The sequence below is a fragment of the Anguilla rostrata genome, chromosome 9, assembly GCF_018555375.3.
Source record: "Anguilla rostrata isolate EN2019 chromosome 9, ASM1855537v3, whole genome shotgun sequence".
Taxonomy (NCBI): domain Eukaryota; kingdom Metazoa; phylum Chordata; class Actinopteri; order Anguilliformes; family Anguillidae; genus Anguilla; species Anguilla rostrata.
In genome coordinates, this window is record NC_057941.1 from 37,720,037 (window position 1) to 37,735,146 (window position 15,110).

The following is a 15,110-nucleotide window of genomic DNA, read 5'->3' on the forward strand; positions in this document are numbered from 1 at the left end:
CTATTAAAATAAACAATTATTTTTTGATATATTGATGTGTGGAAATTTTTTTTTTTTGAGGCATCTTTGAGAGAGACCGGCGACAATGTATACTGACAAAAAAACCTGACACCATGATATTTTGAATAAACATTAGTTGTTAGATTTAGATTTTGTATTCAAAATTTTACTATCAGAGGTGTAAGAAAATGTGTCTTATTGTGTGTAAGGTAAAGGTAAGGGGCACAACTGACCTCACCTATGGGCACAAGTGACCCCAAAGAGCAGTTGTTCTTTTTAACTCATTTTGTTCAAAGTAAAAATGCACCTTTCTGGTTAGAGATTGAAATAAATCATCACCAAAAGTTAATAGACAGTATCAAGTCATTCTTGAGCAAGCGGTCTCACAACTGACCCCAGTCTCCCCTACAGTCAGATAGAAAATGCTTCAATGCTAGAAAGGCCAAAGGCAATGCCATTGGGTGTTTAAACTTGCAAATTACTCCAACACTGTAAATGCGATAGCTACCCTCCTTCCTATATTCCTATATTTTACAAATATTTGGGCTTAAGATAACTGCATTTACTCAAATCAGTAAAGAAATATGGGCAGCTTGCGCCATTTTGTTAACAAAAATCCCCCACCAGAGAATAGGCAGCAGGATTTGGCACTCAGCCAGGTATGAATGTGTCGCTCTCTTCTCTGGCACATTGAGCAATTGAATTATCGTCACTTTGATATAAATTGCATAAATTGTTACACATGTATAATCACACAAAATTAATTGCCGTGCAGTCATGTGATGGCTTTGATAAATATTTCAGCGTGGGGGTGAATGAATGTGGGCATTGTAGTTGATTTAGTTGGTTTAGAACTCCACGGAGGTAACGGCTCCAACATATTTTCATAGTTTTTGTATTGAAATTTTGACTTTGAATGAACTAAATAGACTACATGACAACTGCTGAAATGTAACAGATTTGTATGTGGTCCCTGCTCTTTATGACTGAATGATTTGTATTGCTTTTAACTATTTTTTCAATTTTGTGTTTTGTCCTGTTTTGCACATTTTTGAACTTTTCTCAGTGTGGTGGTAATATGCTTAGAAATACAATTGTTGGAATTGACTCAAGTGTGTCCTTTATTTCAAGAAAATAGTTTTGCAGCATATGGTTTCATGATATATATAATGTTAGGTCATGGTGGGTGCTGAAATCAATGTGGTAATTTTGGACGGTAAGGTGTAAAAACCCACAGAATCTATTTCTTAAATGTTCTGTTTGCTCCAAAATTTTCAATAAAGCAAGTGAAATGATCAAAACTACATTTCATTTGGAGATCTCCATTCATCCTGCACCACACAGCCTCTTTTTGTTTTGCAAATGAGCAATGGGAGGTGTAAATCAGCCTGTCATCAAAGAAATTGATGAAGAGTGTGATATTAGGTTATCTATTACTTAAAGAAATATAGGCAATATATAGAAGCCCGTTCAAGACGGCGACCATTCATGAACATATTGAAACATAACTTTTTTATGTTCGCCATGAACGTTAGCTAATGTTAACTAACAGTGTGAGAAGGTAGTGCACCACGAACAAAAATGGCTGCTGATAGGACAGACACTGAAAGAACAAATAAGTTGACAATCATTTGGCTGTTATAATTGATTTTGATCAAGGAAATATTTGTTCTGACCTTTTTTTAAAAAAAATCCCATGTAAGCAGAACATCAGCTGGGTAGCATTGTTAGACCTAATCTAGATAGCTTTTTTGACTTCTGTTAATGTTGACCAAGTTGCTTTTTTACGTTTAGCCGCATCCATTTTTATTTAAAAATATGTTGGTGGCGAACTAAATGGAATGATCATTTACAATCGTTCAGTGGTAACTGTTGGCCGCAAACTTAGTTCGCCATGAACGTTTGTCATCTTGAACGCACATCAGGTATGCAGCGTATGTCTTTCTCAAATTAAGAAAAATGAATATCTTGTTAAAATGTTGGGATTGAAAACTTATAACAAGATGAATGGAAAATAATTTTAAAAAATTTTTATCAGAGAATAATATCCCTCCTCCCCTCCTCCATCATTCAGTAGCTAAATAGAGGGCCAGAGGACAAACAGACACATACACAATTATAGATATCAACACCTTGCCTGTTAGTGGGGGTGTGAAGAAAATGGCAAAAACTCAGGAAACTGTCTTATATTTTAAGTTATTCTGTCAGACTTGGCCAATATTATTAAGTTTGCTTGAATAAAAGTTCGCCCAACTCCTAAAAAATTACACAAAAACAACGGGCCTCATTCACCAATATCTTCTTAAATTTTTTCTTAAATTTGTTCTTGAGAAAGGTCCTAAGAAAAGTCTACGTCAGATTCATGACATGTTCTTAAACCGCAGAATTGTTGGCACCCGTGTTCTGATAATCATGAATCCCATTGTCCTCATAAACTGAAAGCGCATGCCAGTTGTTCCTAATTAGCATACGTAAACTCCCCGCCAATCCCCAGAAAAGGGCATGAGACTGCAGGGCCATGTGCATACACAGAAATCACACACAGAAATTGAAAAGAAAAGTTGAGAGAGAAGTCAAGAATGCCCAAACGAAAATCTAAAGACGGTGGAGCACTGGACTTCAAACGTAAGAAAAACTTCAGTCGTTCTGAAGTGGAGGTACTTCTGCAGGAAGTGAACAGCAAAAGACCTGTCATATTTAGTAGCGTCAGTAGTGGATATAAAATAACACACAAAAAAAAGATGCATGGAATGCTATTACTCGTTCAGTGAACGCTGTATCCGGAGAAGGGCGCACAACTGATGAGGTTAAAAAAAATGGTTTGATGTCAAATCTGCGGCAAAAAAAAAAATGCTGGTGGGAGTGGGCGCAAGGAATTGTGTGTTATGCATTCAAACGACAAAGCGCTTCTCGTCACATTAATACCGCTAATTAAATCAACTGGCAGTAAACTGCATTGGAGAAACTAGCTGTTTCAACCCATCGCTGCTCAAAACACTGCACAAAAAATTTATTGCCAGTCATTTTGGTGTCATCCCCCTCTGATGGTGTCACCCGGTGCGGTCCACACCCCTCGCACCCCCCTAGTGACGCTTCTGAATAAGTGTTCTCTTCTTCAACATGTCCATGTGTTTAAAAAGTGTTATCTAAGTGCTTAGTTTGTATTCAAAATCTAAACATTTGCTTTTGCAGTATAGACCAAACATTGCATAACTGAAACCCCCTAAAATAAAAGGTCACTACAATAGTTTGATTTTTATCATTTATTTACAGATTAACTCCCGCTGAGGCAACCACCCTCTGAGGCGAAATCCGGCACCTTAATGCTTTGTAAAATAATTTAAATAATTATTAAAAAATATAATAAATGGTAAAAATGTTATTGTAATTTAAATCCTATAATATTATACAACTGTAGAATTGAAGAAAACGCAATAGCCAATTATTTTGCACAAACATGTCAGCATTCAAATGTGCGTAAGTGTGCTCTTGAGTATGCGTAGATTCTGTTCTTACCTATGAACAAATCCCAAATAAAACATTGGTGAATGTCAGAATCTTTGTGAAAACTGCGTAAGTGGGTTTTAGGAAAAAAACTCTTCTTAAGAACGGTTGGTGAATGAGGCCCAATTTTATTAGTTAACGAGGAGGTATTAACTATCACAAACATCACCTTCATTTTCCTTATGTTTTGCAAACAACTACAGAAGTTCCTTATCAGTGTCCACTTCAGTGTCGCTGGATTAACGTTACTGACCAGTCACCTCTCTTAAGTAAAAAAATGCTCAGCACTGCTTTCATCTAAAGCCAAATATCACTGCAGCTGCAGCAGAACTAGCGTTAGCACGCCATTGCTGCAAATGCTGTATTTGCTGAACCTTTCGATTTTAAAGAGGACATCAAACTGGATTTCTGTTTTTAACCAATTATAAAAAAATGTAATTGCATTGAAGGCATTATTACACATTTTACTACAAGAAAAACTCAAAAACTGCAAAATGCTTTAGAGCACATGTGTCAAACTCAAGGCCCGCGGGCCAGATGTGGCCCGCCACGGCATTTTATGTGGCCCGCGAGTGCTTAATTGGTCTTAAAATAGGTCTATGCTGCTTTAAAGCGTGCATTGACCATAAACTACATTTCCCACAATGCATGGTGATTGTTACCCGCGAAGTGACGGCATCCCGCCACTAGATCGCAGGTGTATCCAGTGTTTAATTAATGCTACAAGTGAAATTGAGAATATCCACAAATGATCCCGAAATGTCCAGGAAGAGAAAGATTGATGCAGATGGAAGGCAGTTTCAAGAAAGATGGGAAGGCGAATACATGTTTTTGCTTCAAGGAGAAAAACCGGTATGTCTTTTGTGTTATGAGGCGGTGTCGGTCGTCAAAGAGTACAATCTACATCGCCACTTTGACACCAAACACGGAGCCAAGTATGCCAAAGTTAGCCTTCAAGAAAAACAACAAATTTTCAAAGAACTAAAAGGCAAACTGCGATCGCAGCAGAATGTGTTCACCAAAGCCACAACCAAAAATGATGCAGCAGTGAAAGCTAGCTTTATGGTGGCTGAAGAAATCGTCCGCGCTTCAAAGTCTTTTTCAGAGGGTGCGTTTTTGAAGCAGTGCATGCTGAAGGTGTGTGAGCAGGTGTGCCCCGACCAGATACAGACTTTTAAAAATGTCAGTTTGTCAAGAAACACCATCGCGGACCGAGTCAAGGAGCTAGCAGCAAACCTGTCAACACAGCTGGCCGAAGAGTCACGCAGTTACACAGCTTTTTCATTAGCTGTTGATGAAAGCACAGACAACACGGATACGGCACAGCTATCCATTTTTATTAGAGGCGTGAAGTCGGACCTCTCTGTCACCGAGGAGCTCTTGGATGTAGCTGCCATGCATGGGACCACAACGAGACAGGACATTTATGATGCGGTGGAGAAGTCCGTAAGTAAAACTGGATTGCCCTGGGAAAAGTTGGTGGGATTAACTACAGATGGTGCACCTGCAATGTGTAGAGGAAAAGCGGGCTTGGTTGGACTAATGAAGGAGAAAATGCAAAAAAGTAACTGTCACACACCTCTGATAACGTATCATTGCGTGGAAAGGTGCTGGGGATGGATGATATAATGACCACGGTCATGAAAACAGTGAACTTCATTTGGGCGCGTGGCCTGAATCACCGCCAGTTCCAGCTGTTCTTGCAGGAGATGGGCTCGGAGTACGGAGACGTGCCGTACCATACAGAAGTGAGGTGGCTGAGTAGGAGCAAAATCCTCAAACGATTTTTTGAGCTTAGGGAAGATATTGCTCTTTTCATGCAGAGTAAAGGAAAACCCTTGTCCGAACTGTCAGATCCAAACTGGCTGCGTGATTTTGCTATGTTATGTGACATAACTGAGCATCTCGCCCAACTGAATCAGAAGCTGCAGGGACGCAAACAAGTCATCACGCAGATGTCCGACATGATCACATGTTTCCAGCGTAAACTTGACCTATGGAAGTGTCAAGTGGAACAGGACAATCTTGCCCACTTTTCTGTTTGTCAGAGCATCTCAGCCTCAGTTCCCGATGCTTTTTCATGTGCCCGGTTGGCTACCAAACTGAGCCGGTTAATGAATGAGTTTGATCGGCGCTTCTCTGACTTCAAAGCACAGCACTCGGGCTTTGCCATCTTTGCCAGTCCTTTCACCACCGATGTCAGCAGTGCACCCCATCACCTTCAGCTGGAGTTAATCGAGCTTCAAAGCGACAGTGGCCTGAGAGCAAAGTTCCAGGATGCTGCAATCGAGGACTTTTACCGTCTACTGCCCCCTGGTGTGATGCCACAGCTTCGACTTCATGCTGCCCGTGTTCTGTCTATGTTTGGGAGCACCTATCTGTGCGAACAGATGTTTTCAATAATGAATCTAAACAAAACCAAGCACAGATCACGCATCACTGATGACAACCTCCACGCTGTTTTACGGATTGCCACAGCACAAGAGCTAAAACCAGACATTGACACACTGGCCAAAGGAAAAAGGTGTCAGACATCTGGCCAGAAAACACATAGGTAAGTATTTTTAAAAACCTAATTAAAATATGATAAAATGTATTTCAAGCAAAAATAAGAATAGTTAAACTGAGTGCAATTTAGTGATTGTTCTTGCATTTTGTTTTGTGTTTGTTGTTTTCAGAACATGATCAATGGATGAGGATGGTGGAGGGGATCCACTTGGTGTGTTCAAGGACAGGCAGCATATCCTCATCATTTTCAACTCATAGAGACAACCCTATTTTATTATTTTGAGTTTATTACATATACTGCTTTTTGTGTAGTAATGTATTTGTTGTTTACAGGTTTATGCAGACAAATGTTTACTCCTGCAAGGCTGTGTGCAGCCATTTGTTTTTGTAAAATGCTACATCTGTCACACATGTTCTTAGTAGCTCACTATAGTTGGTTGTACGTTATTCTGACCCTCTCGACTGTGACAAAATTTTTTTGAAGAAAGTTAATGTCTTAACTTGTGTTTTAATATTTTTCTTTGAATAGTTTGATCATTGATAAATAGAGTAATGTGGGTTTCTTAACCTGACAAATTAAAAGGATTTATGTTATAGTAACAGAGCTGTGGTGTGGGGATGGCTGGTTTAAGCAGCCACACCTGCCCTGGGTCAAGCTAATTAGACCTGGCCAATTGGATAATTGGTGAAGAATTAGATAATTGGCCAGGCTAATTGGACCCAGGAACAGGAGTGGCTGCACCTGTGCGTAGTGAGGTAATCACTGCGCACAGGTTAAATCTGCCATCCCCACCCACACCAGGCAGCTTCCGTCATGACAGGGTTAACATCTGCTCATTTGGCTTTACCATCTTGCCAAACCCTCGTGGAATAAATGTAGACTGTCTGAACATCATCTCCCTGTGTCTCTGTGCTGGAGGGCCCCAAGGAAAGCCACTTCGGTGGCCTGTGGCAGGCGTGTTTGCCACAGTGGCGCCCAACGTGGGGCTCCTCCGGCACAGCAAAGAGGCACAGGAGGGCCAGCCAGGAAGCACACTGGAGGAGGGGCGGCTGAGGTGTTCCCGACAGGGCTTCGGGCGGATCCTCCGGGCCGAGAATGGGGAGCGGAAGATGACCAGGGAGGGGAAGGAAGCAATCCTCAGCTGGGACGCTGAGGAGCTGCACCTGGCCGAGAAGGCAGGTCAGCGACGGGCGGTGCACGAGAGGTGGTCGCGCCGTGAGCTGGACTTGGCCGGGAAGGCGGGTCAGCCACGGGCGGCGCACGAGCGGTGGCCGCGCCGTTTTGCTTCCTTTCTCGTCCGTTTGGTTGTTTTTCGTTCTTTGTTTTGGCCTGGTTGGTTTGCCCGGAGCCCATGAGGGGATAAGCCTGCAGCCGCCCGCCAGCAGAGCCGACTGGCGGCCACCACAGCCACGAGGGTTCCTGGTCCCCAGCACCACAAGGCCAGTCCACCAGCCCACCAGCCCAGCCACCCCACCACAGCCCCTGGAACAGCCCAAGCCGGTGACGCCCCCACCGGCCAGCAGAGCAGCCCAGGACTTCCCGTGCTCCAGGAGGGAGGAGGAAGAAGGGCTGCCTTGTCGTCCGAAGGAGGGTCACCGCATGTACTGGACTGTTCCGGGGTCACCCACCCTGATTTTTTTAAATGATTTTTTTACTGTGTTTGGAGTGTTTTTGTTTGTTGTCTTTTGCTTTGTTGGGAGTGTGGGGGTGGGGGTGGGGGTGGGGGGGGGGAGTGTAGGCTTCGGCCAGTGGTTCTCCCTGGCCTCAGTTTGGCGTTGGGGGTATGTGGTGTGGGGATGGCTGGTTTAAGCAGCCACACCTGCCCTGGGTCAAGCTAATTAGACCTGGCCAATTGGATAATTGGTGAAGAATTAGATAATTGGCCAGGCTAATTGGACCCAGGAACAGGAGTGGCTGCACCTGTGCGTAGTGAGGTAATCACTGCGCACAGGTTAAATCTGCCATCCCCACCCACACCAGGCAGCTTCCGTCATGACAGGGTTAACATCTGCTCATTTGGCTTTACCATCTTGCCAAACCCTCGTGGAATAAATGTAGACTGTCTGAACATCATCTCCCTGTGTCTCTGTGCTGGAGGGCCCCAAGGAAAGCCACTTCGGTGGCCTGTGGCAGGCGTGTTTGCCACAAGAGCAACAAGCAAACACTTTTTTTTACATCTATGCAAATGCATATGTAATATTTGTAACTTTAAGTAATAAATACAGAAAGTTATTTAACAATATATTACGGAGTAGTTACATTTATTTTACATTATATTTGGTGACATTTAGTTACATTTATACTGTCTTACAGTTACATCTGGCCCTTTGAGGGCAACCATTATGCTGATGTGGCCCTCGGTAAAAATGAGTTTGACACCCCTGCTTTAGAGGTTAATCGATTATTTATTCATACTGTCGTATATTTAAAAATCTAGTTCAAAGGAAATTTTTTTTACATGTAGCCTAGATCTTCACCTGGATCTTGTCTACATTGTGGTATAAAGCCTTTTAGTTTTACAAATGGGTGTTCAAAAAAAAAAAAAAATTATGGTTAAAAAGAGACATGCCTTTTTGATTCCAAGTTCCCAACCTGCTGCAAATGTGTCATGATGTGACACACTGGCAGCTGTTATTTTCTGACAAGTTAGCGATTTATATGTTGTCATTTGATTATACTGGAGCATTTGTTACATTATACATGAAAAATAAACTGTCTGAAAAATTTAAAAAATTGGGTCTGATTTCCCTGTTAGGGGCTTACACAGGTTTCACAGGGCAGACTTTTATAATATGACAAGAGAGTTATGGTATTCATACAAATATTTGAATGGCAGCTACGCTGACCGCTATCCTAAAATATGCCAGCAGATACCAGCCCAATATTCTCTTCCTGCTCTCAACGAAGGCGGACGGTTTTTCCTCTGCTCCCTCCCTGCCCTTATCTGCCCCTGCTTGCTGCTCTCTTGTCTTGTGCTGTCACTGTCTGAACTATCCGGAGCCTCTCTCTGCATTTCTCTCCGAAACCTAAAATCATGGATCTGATCAACTGGTCTCTCAACGCAATTGATAGTATTTTCTCGACGAGAAGAACGGGTCAGGGAGAGCCCTCTTGCCCTGATGGAACGTTTGCAGCCGGATACACGATGGACTCCTGGAAGGAGTGGAGGGTCGTGTGCCTGTCGATCCTTTCCGTTGAGGATGTTGAAGACGTTTACTTGATTGGAATTATGATAACAGGCTTTCTGCTGTTTGGAGCTGGCAGCATCCTGATTTATCGCAAAGTTCAGAAGGCGTTAGCAGCACTAATTGGGAAGCTGCCCGCCATTGAGGGAACGGGCAGGGCTGTCAACACTCAGACTCAAGCGATTTGCGAGCTCAATCGCAAACTGGATGCGATTGGATCGCAAATTCGCATGACGGATACCAACTTGGAGAAGTTGTTGGTTCGGCTCACTGAAATGGGCCATCAAATTCGGATGATTGGAACAACGCTGAGAGAACCACAGGACTAAAGGTAGACGAAAAATGCAGAAGTCTGTCTGAACCCAAAACAATCCTTATCTTCATTGGCTCCCCCACATCGGCCTTGGAAGGCTGATATTTCTCCACTCTCCTGGATTGTTATGCAGACAGATGCTCGGCCCTACCCCCACCTCCCTGCTCCTATGAACTTTGTCTCTGGATCAGGACTCTTCGAGGTCGTCTCCACGGCAACGGCCGTGTCCTCGTCATCAGTATCAGACAGCAGAGACAATGTTGAGACTGTGGTGGAGATGAAGTCCATGGACTTACACACACATGCACAAGAAGATACATAACACACACACCACCTCCTACTCAACGCCTTCTTGGCTGCCACCCCCCCTCCCTCCCCCGTTACAGTGCAGTCTGCTGAGGGTTGATGCGATGCGCCTGAGCGGCTGCGCGCTCCCCCCAGTGTCTGTGCTGCGACACTTCCCCTCCCTGACACCCTACCCCCTACCACATGTGCAAGTCTTCAAGTTTTGTTGTAATGTTTTTATGATGTTGCTATGTGCTGAGGTTTTTCTTCGTTTCAATGAAACGAGTGCCCTCTCGTTTCATTGAAAGGACTGTTTTTTTCCTCCTCCTTCCTCCTGTTCTCTCATTTCTCATCTAATAAGATGGCGCCGCGGATGGCTGCCTCGGTGTGTTGACCAAAACAAATTCCTCGTATGTGTAAACCTACTTGGCAATAAAACCTGATTCTGATTCTGAATATTAGCTGGGGCTTTATTTTTCCCAAAATAAGAATGATATCTCTAAATCACAGAGCTAAGTGCCTCTGAAAATGGCAAGCCACCTCGAAATGCAATGCGACATGACGTCAACTACAATTTCTCAATGCAAAATGATGGAAGTTATCCTTATGAGGAAAAATTACACTCTGCTAATATCAGAACCCCACCAGTATTTCCCTCTGGCTGGCAGATCCCCTTCCCTTCAAATACGTCAAACCACTGAACCAAAACAAATATTGACCTGAAGACAAAACAATACTTGTCTTTTCCTATTCAAATCTATGGAGGCAGAAAAATTATTTTCCTTGATGGACATATTTACACTAAGCACCACCAAATAATGACGGAATGGACTGTTAAAAAAGGGCTAATGATCAAATTTGATCAAAGTTTTAACCTTTTTTATTTAATTTCAGTTAAACTGTTTTAGTCTTTATAAGCCTATAACTATGTCATGATTAGTCTATTTAATAATTTTTATTCCTGTAAAGTCCAAGCATAAAAATGTCTGCGATATATCTGTGGTTCTACGCATGTAAAACAGTGTGAAACCTGATGGTACAGGAGCACTGCTGTGTCATCACCTGTGCTTAATTAGTGCCACCTGACTGACAAGGTTTTTTGTATGTTGTTGAAGGATGACTGAATTTCACATGAGAAAATTGCCCTCGATAAACTGGTTCCCCTACTAATCCAGTTACCCTTACAATATGCACACAAAAACAAACACCGGGTAAATACATTCCTGTAAATGCATATGACCAGAATGGGAAAGGTCAACCTGTATTGTGTGTTTGTGTGTGTGTGTGTTTATGTATAGGTGTGTGTGTGTGTGTGTGATGTGATCTTAATAGATTGGGCATATGCATTCAGCCCCCCAGGCTTTGTCACTCACGCTCATCCACCACATAGAGGGTGAAGATTGCGCTGTGGTTTTTGCCCTTTTCTTTGGGGTTGCGTCCGTAGCAGGTATACTGGCCCTCGTCCTCGAAGGTGATGTTCCACAGTAAGATGGAGATGTTATTATTTTTTCCAACAAACTCCACTCGCTCCTTGAAAATGTTCACATGTGGATCCACACCATCTTCTGGGATCACCGAATCACACAACTGGGGTGAAGGAGGCAGGGAGACTAGCATTTAGACCTTTGGCATCTGTCTGTGTGAGTCAATCTCCCCTCCCTCAACTGGCCCACATGCCACAAAAAATTATCTGTAAAGCTTATTATCGTCAGTATATCATTACCATCATCATTAGTGACAACATAAGAATAATCCCCCTTATTAGCATCATGAGAGATGGGGCTTCCTCTGAGGGGCAAGGCTTCCTCAGAAAATGGGGAAGAGCAGTAGCGCATCCTTAGAAATGTGGTGATGAGAACAATGTTTCCTCAGAGCGGTGAGGAGGAGGAGTAGGGCTTGCTCACCGTGTCCATGGTGCCATTGTCATTGTGCTGCCATCTGAAGTAGAGGTTCTTGATGCCAATGCAGCTAGCGTAGGTACACGGCAGCAGCACAGTGCTACCGTTTACTGCCTCTAGGAATGGTACCTTCCCCACCGACATCTCCAGAGCTTGGGTACCCCACACCCCTAAGAAGAGAGAGCAGAAATGGTATGAGGCCTGCTGACCTCAGGCCTCTGCCTCACCATACGTAACATACTCTTTTCTTTATATATGCTTCACCATGGGCAAGTTATTTGCAAACAGGGTATTAACCTACACTGTTATGCAGGCAACTCAGTTGTTTATATCAGTTAAGCCTGAAGTTGTTTAATTTTCAACAATGAAAGCCTGTCTCATAGATATAATGGAATGAATGATCCGCTTGCAACTTTCACCTTGCTGAATTTTGACAAAACAGATGTAATGATTGTCAATGAGATGCAAAATATTTGACTATTATACCTAGATGGCACACGTGCCCTCAAGTGCTGTCATCAAAGATCTTGGTGTCACCTGGACCTTTCACTTGAAACAGATAAAGAACATATCTAGGGTTGTTTTTCATCATTTGAGGACTACATAATGCGGAAAACCAGTCAATGCTTTTGGTACTTCAGAATTAGACTACTTTAATGTTATTTTGTGCAAACTCCTCTCCGTGGGTTCTGCAACTGATTGAAAATGAAGCTGCTTGTATTCTTACCAGACCAAGGAGATCTGAGCACATTTGCCCAGTGTCTGCGTCTCTTTACTGGATACCTACAGTAGGCAATCACGGATAGACTCTTAAGATACTTCCACTCAGTTTTAAGGCTTTAAATGGGCCTTCCCTGAGTATCTAAACAGTCTCCTTTTCCCTATAATCATGCAAAGCCACTCCCGTTTGCAGGATGTAGGCTTCTTTGTTATCCGAAGAGTAGCCCAAAGGTGAAACATTTTTCCTGTAATGCTCCTTTCCTTTGGAACAATCTGGCCATTCATGTTCATAGTGCAGACTGTATTTAGATTTGGGCTTAAAGGAGTACCATGGTGGTTGAACGTGACACTTCCCAGTTGTCTTCAGGCAACAACAAAACAAATGTGCATAATTTTTTTATTCTTCAGTCATTTCAATGTACTTTAAAACGTATTTTTCTAAGCCTAAATTTCCCACTATAAAAATTCACCCGAACCGTCTGGGCGTGGTAATGAGAACTGTCAGTTAGCTATGATTGACAGACCGTTCCCCGTTACCATAGCTACCCCCATGATACGCGCTCTCTTTGGGAGACTGAATTTTCACAAGCTAGCTAGCTTAGTAGTATATCAAGTATCGATAGATAGCTAAGGTAAGGACGTTGACTTGTATCCAGTTACAATTTTTGCTATCTAGCTAGCCAAGTTAAGATAAAAGCACAACTATAACGTCCTCATAAAAGCGAACTAGCAAGCTAACGTTATCGATAACATTGCCTTATGAAAGCAAACCTCCTAGCTAGCTAACGTTAGCTAGCTAGCTAAATGAATATAACCAGAAATAATCTAAAGGAACTCTAATTTAAGTGAACCTAACGTTAGTCAAATATTTGCATTGTCTGAACAGCAGGACAGTGTATCCTGTCAGATTTCTTTACGGGGCGTGGAAATAGGAGTGGTTACTGTATTCGTGACGTAGAAAAATGACAACTTTCTCAACCGGTTGAAAATGGGACGATGAATTTAAAACGCATATTTCTCCAAAAATACAGAACGGACATATTTAATACTTTGCTCATTGTGTTTCTTCAATGCCTCTTGTGCAAATAGCACATAAAATAGAGAAAGTGTGAAAATCACCATGGTACTCCTTTAAAGTTTTTTTTATTTTTAAATCTAGTAGTATAGTTGAGGGACAGGGTTGGATGGCTGACATAAGACATAGTGTTGTAAGGGAAAATTGGTATCCTGCCGATCACATCGGGGTCACCAAACTGTAAGGATTTAGTCATGGTCACAGGGAGGAAATCAAGTTTATTTAGATATGTTTGCAAGGAGGAAACCAAGTTTATCTGACTCCATAAATCTGTAATGTGGATGTGTGTGTGAACACATGTTTTTGTATACATGTACTGACTGGGGTGTGCTGAAATAATGGGTGGCAAGACTTATACCCCAGAAAGAAATACTATCTACTGCTGCCAGACATTCATCTAATTGTTCTCTGATACTATCCTGGCAGGTAAAGGTGCTACTCATCCAGGAATCTTGCAAATAATGTTTTCACGCCATGAATAAGCGACTTTAACCTGGAAAATTAGTTTTGTCCGGGTCCAGAAGCCCTAATTAAGGTTACTCCATCAGGTTAGTGAAACTATATAAATATCCCAAACAGTGACCCAATTACTATTTATATGAAATAATACTTAAATCTATCTGGACACTGAAACTAACATCAGTAACGAAGCAGCTGCACTTTTGGTCAGTGAAACTAACACTATTCTCTAAACCATATATAAGGCCTATACACTGACTGGTCCTCGTAGAGATGCACACCTGGGTCAACGTATATGCAAACCATGTATGTTAGATGCGCTGAAAAGGAAAAATAGTTATAATAGTTATATAATGAATAAGACAGTTGACGATAACCAAAAATAGGCAGTTAAAGTTAAACATGGTATTTTGCAAAGCAGGACAAATAAAGACAACTATTCTATATGAGAAGAGACATACAATCTAACAAAATAAGTCAAAGAAAAGGAACACAAAGAGATTGATGCATGTCAAAATTACAAAATGCTCGTACGAGAAGCCTATGGTACCAGGAGTATAAGGTTCCATTTGAGCCAAAATTATGTCACATGCGCGTCTAAATCCAGTCCATTTTTTGTAGGCTGCAGTCCATGTATAGCCAGTTACTCGCTCAACCAATCAAAAATTTGAAGGAAAAAAAAAAAGGAGGAACAGTCGTTTATATAGACAGGCACAGAAAGAAAAATATTGTTGATTGTCTTGATTGTTTGGAAGCGGACGCGGTAGGTAATTTCATTAACATGTAATTTCATCTAGGCCTATGCAACATTTTAAAGCGAGATGATTAAACAGCCCCCATGAACCCCGGCTATTATTAACGGCAACTTTGATTGCTTCAGCAAAATCAGCAGGTTGCTGGTCAGCAGCTAACCTAGGATTGAATATTTCCCACATACATAACTTTAGAGCTGAAAATTGGTGGGGCGCAAAACTTTCCTTTAAACTAATCATTGATCTCACCCTGTTTTCATTAATAATTTTCCTTTATTATCAAGCGTGCCAACGATCGGACTAATAAAATTGCAAGTAGCCTAACACAGAGCGTCTTCATACCGTATTACGGGGATTAAATCATAAATCCAATTTATTTGTTAAAAATCAGTTTTAACACCAAGTAGTCT

At 42.0% G+C, this 15,110-nt stretch overlaps 1 protein-coding gene across 1 annotated transcript in view; it reads right to left on the reverse strand.

Moving 5' to 3' along the window:
- Positions 1 to 15,110, reverse strand: part of scn4bb (sodium channel, voltage-gated, type IV, beta b) — a 155,673-nt gene that overhangs the window by 80,753 nt on the left and 59,810 nt on the right. Inside the window, exons 2-3 of the mRNA XM_064352054.1 lie at positions 11,701 to 11,864; positions 11,170 to 11,383 (exon numbers count right to left, since the gene is read on the reverse strand). Of these exons, the coding sequence (XP_064208124.1) occupies positions 11,170 to 11,383; positions 11,701 to 11,864 (378 nt within the window). The remainder of the gene's footprint in view (positions 1 to 11,169; positions 11,384 to 11,700; positions 11,865 to 15,110) is intronic.